At 31.4% G+C, this 6,713-nt stretch overlaps 1 protein-coding gene and 1 long non-coding RNA gene across 2 annotated transcripts; both read right to left on the bottom strand.

The window, feature by feature from the left end:
- Nucleotides 1-411: 411 nt before the first annotated feature.
- LOC121786254 (cytochrome b5-like) lies at nucleotides 412-2,464 on the bottom strand. The gene is made up of 3 exons (XM_042184855.1): nucleotides 2,371-2,464; nucleotides 1,256-1,325; nucleotides 412-900 (listed from the first exon to the last, which is right to left on the bottom strand). The coding sequence occupies exons 1-3, from the start codon at nucleotides 2,449-2,451 to the stop codon at nucleotides 650-652; spliced, it is 402 nt and encodes a 133-aa protein (XP_042040789.1). The 5' UTR covers nucleotides 2,452-2,464; the 3' UTR covers nucleotides 412-649.
- Nucleotides 2,465-4,435: 1,971 nt separating this feature from the next.
- LOC121786255 lies at nucleotides 4,436-5,845 on the bottom strand. Its single transcript, XR_006047133.1, has 2 exons — nucleotides 5,681-5,845; nucleotides 4,436-4,978 (listed from the first exon to the last, which is right to left on the bottom strand). It is a non-coding gene; the product is annotated as an uncharacterized LOC121786255 (long non-coding RNA).
- Between the last annotated feature and the right edge of the window lie 868 nt (nucleotides 5,846-6,713).

Here is a 6,713-nt window from a genome sequence, read left to right as displayed (position 1 = left end):
TCTTCCACTTGACCTTTGATGAGCACATCTAGTTTCTGTTATAGGATAGCCACTCATAATATTTATATGTATTTAAATAGAAAAGGGTACGATAGCCCCTTTACTAAAAAAAAAACTTATCTTTTAAGTACAAAAAACAGAGACCAATTATTTGCGTTGAATTTTTTTTTAAAATAACCCGAATTTTGGTGGAAGAAGGAGTATATATGTTATATTTGCTGCATCAACTCTCGTGCCAAACCAATATCCAATCAGACTTGTCATGAGTTACCTATATCCGATCCAAATTCATATTCAGTGACATTTTTAATTTGTAATTTTATGAATTTAGTGGACACCAAAAAAATTAATTTATACCATGTGAGACTTGCACATAAGCGAAACTGCTAAGACATATACATGTAAATTGTCTTAAATCTAAAATTCCTCTTATTACTACTACTAATTAATTAGTTGTATAGGATTAAACATCATCATAATTTGTTTAGTTCCTTTCTCAGTATCAGGTGCACTTCAATAGATAGTACCACATACCATCCTGTCTAATAAAAACCATAGCTATTTGCATGAACCCGATCAAAAACACAAAGAAAAGGTACAAATGCCATTGTTGTGAATTATTATGAAGCCATGAATGAGAAGCCTGAAACTAGTAGTTGTTGTTGTTGTTGTAGTTGTAGTAACGAAGAAGAAATGCAAATGCGAGTACGAATAGGGGCGCGGTATAGAGCAAGAGGTGGGATGATGAATCGTTGCTCAAAGAAGCATCATGTCTAGTGAATTTCTTCTGCATATTAGGAAGAGTGTTTTCATCTATTTTCCCAATCAAGAAATCCTTCATCAATTCTCGTGCATAATCGGTGTGCGAAACGTCCTCAAATTCAACGGTTGCATCCATCCCTACATCATGAAATAACAAAAATAGAAAAATGAATTAGCAATATATTTCATTGAAGTTATGGCACGTCCTAATTCTCAAAATTTAACTAATCAAATAGCAATACAATGGTCTTTTTTTAATTTGTTTGTGGATTAACATACGTTTTAACGTAAAATTAATAAAGTATGAGAGAGATCAAATTGGGTAAAAATTAATAGACTTATTTTGGGGAAAAGTTGGTATTAATAGATTAATTTTTGTAAACGGATCAAAATGGAAAAAAAAGACTATATAGGGATATGCTAGAATAAAAACACTTCTTATATGAAAATTTTAAAGTAGATACACGGATGACTTGTTTTGTGAAAAATGTACCTGATGATGCATTTAACAAGACTTCATCGCCCCCGGGATGTTCGTCAAGAAATCGGGTCACGTCATAGACCTTATAGATTGTGCGATAAAAGCCATTAGATTACTACTCCTACATAAACTAAATAAATGGTCACACTCCACATGGAACTCGTCAATCTTTGAATTAATAAGATCTTAATTTGCAGCTGAAATTAGATCAAAATATTTGCTGTATATTTTTTCAATGGACATATTTACATGTATTACTAAACGTAGTGATTTTGTTTTTTCTACGCTTCATCTAATTAATACAATCAAACTTTGTAAACAAATAAAAGCTCAAAGATGAAAATCGGCCCATCAAATGCCCTTAGCGGGCTGGTTATGGGTCAAAAATATTGAACTACGGGCCATCTATTTCGGGTCAACCCGAGCAGCCCATGAAGGCCCAAGACAACTTTTTTTGCGATTAATTATTATTTTAGAGCATAACCTGAAATGTAACGGCATTTTGGAAGAATGTGTTTTTGAAAAGCTATTATATTCGACATTGTGATTGTGATTACAATTTCATCATTTTTCAAGTTGAATTACTATTTAATTATTGCCTAGCTAAATCTTACAAGAGCAATCATCCAACATTTAAACAACCTATTTTAGGATTGAAATAAATAAAAATATCAATTCAAATCCCAAAGATGGTCAGCACAACTAGATGATTTGTCAAATTATTAAAATCCCAATTTTGTGATGAAATCTCACTGGGGATTAGTTGATCATCATGTTCAGATATTAACAAATACGAAGTATTCATATATGAGACAACATGTTATGTTATTCACGCGCAATAGATCATCTTAAATAAATAGTCACATATGACGCCTTGTAACATGTAAGGTGACATTTATCAGATATTAACATATACGAAGGATACACAAACACAAACAAACACACTCATATCTTAGTGGAACTATCGCCGTGACTCTGCATATTATTTGGCACACCCTACGCCACCCCTGTTCCCAAGGACAAGGACCGTATCTGATTCTCGTAAAATCTAACAATTTTGATCCTAGAAACACAAAACTCATATTCCTCCAACTATATTTGAGAAGAAAGAGAGAGAAGAAAATGACCTTGCCATGGATGACAACCCAACAATCCCCTGTAGTATTGTGCTTGGACACCTCCTCAAAGCTCAACACCTTTTCCTCCATTTCTGCAAACTAAATCATCAACCCAAATCTTATAAAAAGGTAAGTAAACAATGCAATAAATAATTATCCCAATCACATAAAACTTAGTCAAATTTTCCACTCTTTTTTTACTATTATTTATTTTGACTAATTTACTAGACTGGTCTATCGCGCCGCCGCCTTCTGATAATAAAAGTTGGGTTAATAATTAATGTTCGTCGTAATTTCTTAATATATTGGCCAATCGGCGTAGGTTGTTCTTTGAATTCAACGTGCACTTCATTTTTTAATTAACCTACAAATTTATTGCGTCAGAAATTTGTTTGTTTGACTCTCTATTTATTTTATTTGTTTATGTGTAAGAAATTTGTTATTTGTTGGAGTTTCTATTTATATTTTATGTTGGTCTAATTAGAAGTGTACACACTTGACTACTGAGTATGAAGTTCGAAAGAAATTTAATTAATCTTCAACAGCTGTCAGCGGCAAAGTGAGGCAAAATTTTGGGTTTCTGATTTTTAAAACCTATTTTGAATCTATTTTGGTTATGATAAGGTTTGTTATATATTCCTATAAGATATAGATACACGTTTGTTATTCTGGTAGTGAAAATTCCTAACTTGGCCTATAATATATAGATAAGATACACATTATATCAAACTTGATACATAATTCCTTCGGGTCGCGTTAAAATGCTAACTAATTTCAATTGAGAACCTCAATTTTGTATGTTAAAATTATCAATACTGGGATATAAGAATATCAACATCATCTGTTGATATATTTATATTCTGTGTTGATATTAAAATTCACATGTAATATTGACAAAGTTATATCTTTTTGTTGATAATTTTAATGCACAACATTGAAGGTTCTGAGTTCTGGATTGAAAATTAGTTAGCATTTGATTACATCTCTAATTCCTTACATATATATCATCTATTTTATAATCATGTTTTTTTGTGTTTATTTATTGACATTAATTGATTTGTTTGTAAAATTATATTCTCTCCACTTGACTCGTAAAACATCTCCTAAAATCCTGAAATATTATCCAAGTGTGCCATCAATAATAGTAGGAATTATAAGAATTCCAACAAAACATAATGAATAGTGGAGTACTAGTGATTAACATATCGGTGACAATTAATTGAACAAAACTCAAATTATCAATAGGAGGAGACTTGATTTATTTATACCATTTGACCAGTCAACACAAGAAAAGATTAAAATATATGCCAAGTAATTTGATTAGTCAAAAATAGTACTCCCTCAATCCCATAGTAGATGTCACGCTTGGGAGATGACATGAGATTTTAGGAGATGTTATTTTGTGTGTTAAGTGGTGAGAGAAAACATAATTTTATAATCGATGTGAGAGGAAACTTTTTTTAAAAGAGGAAATGTGACATCTTTTGTGGGACTAACTAAAAAGGAAAGTGTGACATCTACTATGGAACGGAGAGAGTACTAGTACAATCTAAATATACATGAAAATGCCTAAATTATAGTAGTAAGTTAGTAATAAAATGAAGTGTTTGGACTTCATTAATTAGCTAACCCTCTACCTTTTTTGGTTCTGGATTTAATAAGTTAGGCGTATATTTAATGGAGTAATAATATGAATAGGGGGTTCGCTATATATAAATTCCATTGCTAATTCTCGATCAATTCCGGCTATGAATCCCAAAACAATATATAGAAAAATTATTTGGAAAATTAACCAACTATCAACATATTATCAATGTATAACAATAGGATAATATACATTTTCCATGATCATTTTAATAACAATAATGGTGACATCTGTCAATAGCAATCTTATCATATTTGTCATACGGTATCTATATCTGATCCAGATTCATATCCAGTGACATATTTGTAATTTTATTAATTTAGTGGGCTTCCAGCAATTTAATTTATATCATGTGAGATATATATTGTGCAATTAGAATTGACTCGATGAATTACTAACTTCATTAGGCAAAACATCTTCACATGTGAATTATCTGAAATTTAAATTTTCCTTTCATTGCTACCAATTAGTTTCATAGGATGATACATCACCGGAATTTGTTCAGTTTCCTTTCTCGTATTAGTTACGTTTTCAATAAATAGGACCATATACCATCCCCGTCTAATAAAAACCATAGTTATAATAACACAATATCATCACCCACACCAACCTCTTATTCGAATCGAAGCACATGAACGGTCATTATTGTTGTGAATTAATTATTATGAAGCCGTGAATGAGACACCCAAAACTAGACGGTGTAGTCGTTGTTGTTGCTATTGTAATAACGAAAAAGAAATGCAGCCGCGAATATGAACGGGGGCATGGTGACATAGAGCAAGCTGAGTCCCGAAGTTGAAGTTGAAGTTGAAGTTGAATCGTGGCTTAAAGGACCATCAACATGTTTGGCTAAACTCTTCATTATTGTAGGGCGAGTATATGGCTTTATTTTCCCAACCAAGAAATCCTTCATCAATTCTTCTGCTTTTTCGCTGTGCCCAATAGCCTCAAATTCAAGAGTTGCATCTTCTCCTACATCATGAAATTCATTCCAGTGGCCGATATATGCAATGACGGAGCCAAACATTTTACGTTGAGGGCCCAATAAGAGAAATAAGAAAATTATAAATTTACTATAGGATTAAAAAACAAGTACCTTCGTCAACTTCCATTAGTCTTCTTAGTGGATGTCACATATTTTAACATAATATTAATAAAATAGGAGGAATTAAAAAATATTTAAGTACTATGAATGAACTTATTTTTGTGGGGAAAATTAGATACACAGATCACTTATTTTCAATGATTTTATTATTTTTATTATTTAATTTAGGGCACAGCTTGAAATAAAACGATGAATTTGTTTTTGAAAACTATTTCCATATTCGACACTCTGATTAAAATTTCGTCATTTTTTCAAGTTGAATTAGAATTTAATCACTGCCTAGCTAATCATTCGAGTTCAATCACCCAACACTTAAACAACCTATTTTAATTAGGATAGCTAGAATGTTAGCATGTTAGATACTTATACCTAAAAAACCTTTAGATGTAATTCGAATCATCTAAATAAATAAACAGGTGCATATGATATTAGGAAAAAAAACCTCATTAGCACAACTATAGGATGTAATTAGTTAGTTTTCAATTTTCATGTTCAGTCTAATAATTATTAGTAGATTTTTAATCTAATAAATAGATAATATAGAAGAAAAAGAGAGAAGAAGATGAGACCTTGCCATCGATGATAAGCCAACAATCGTCTGGGTTACTGTGGCTTGACGCCTCCTCAAAGCTGAACACCTTTTCCTCCATTTCTGCAAACTAAAACCAAACCAAACCAAACCAAATTTTCCTTAGAAAAAAACTATGTAAATGGTGCAATAAATAGTATTAGTATCCTCTAATTGAGTCATAATCTTGCAATCTTCTTTTATTGTTATTATCATTTATGTTGATTAATTTAGTAGACTGGTCTATCACGCCGCCTTCTGATAATAAAAATCGGGTTAATAATTAATATTCGTCGTAATCCTTTTAATCCAGCGAGCCCGTCATTTTTTCACCTATAAATTTATTGTGTGAGAAATTTGTTTGGCTTTCTATTTATAATTAATTATTTACTCCCAGACATAACGAATGACACTATCGAGTAAGTAAAATGTTAAAATCCTTGAAAATGCCTAAATTATAAGTTCAAAAATGGGATATTTTCCCCTCATATCATGGAACTTTCAAAAAGTTGGATTTTTCTTACGAACTTTATAATTGGCAAATAATATCACGAACTTTACCTGTGATTGGTATTTCCCACCGACGAAAAAATTCGGGCTATATTAATGGATTGAAGAGCAATTTTGGAGGGTGTACTTCAAGAAAAACTATCCTCAAAGATTGAAGAACTTGAAGCCATCGAAGTTATTGTCGGCAAATTAGGAAAAAAAATTCATATCGTGATATTATTTTCCATATTTTTTTTGCCGGTGGGAAATAACAAAACTCGGATAAAGTTCATGATATTATTTGTCAATTTTAAAGTTCGTGTGGAAAACCAACTTTTTGAAAGTTCCATGATATTAGGGGCCAATATCCCTTTAAAAATTGAAGTATTTGGACTTCTATAGCTATTATTACTAAGCCTTCTACTTTTTTTGGTCCGAGCTTTAATAAGTTAGGCACTATTATTTATTAATAACATGATTAGGGGGAGCGCTATATATAAATTCCATGGCTAATTCTAGATCAATTTTGGCTATGGGCTATGCTA

This window comes from Salvia splendens, chromosome 22, assembly GCF_004379255.2.
Source record: "Salvia splendens isolate huo1 chromosome 22, SspV2, whole genome shotgun sequence".
NCBI lineage: Eukaryota > Viridiplantae > Streptophyta > Magnoliopsida > Lamiales > Lamiaceae > Salvia > Salvia splendens.
The sequence above is the reverse complement of the archived record's forward strand: the minus strand, read 5'-3'. Positions and strand labels throughout refer to the sequence as shown.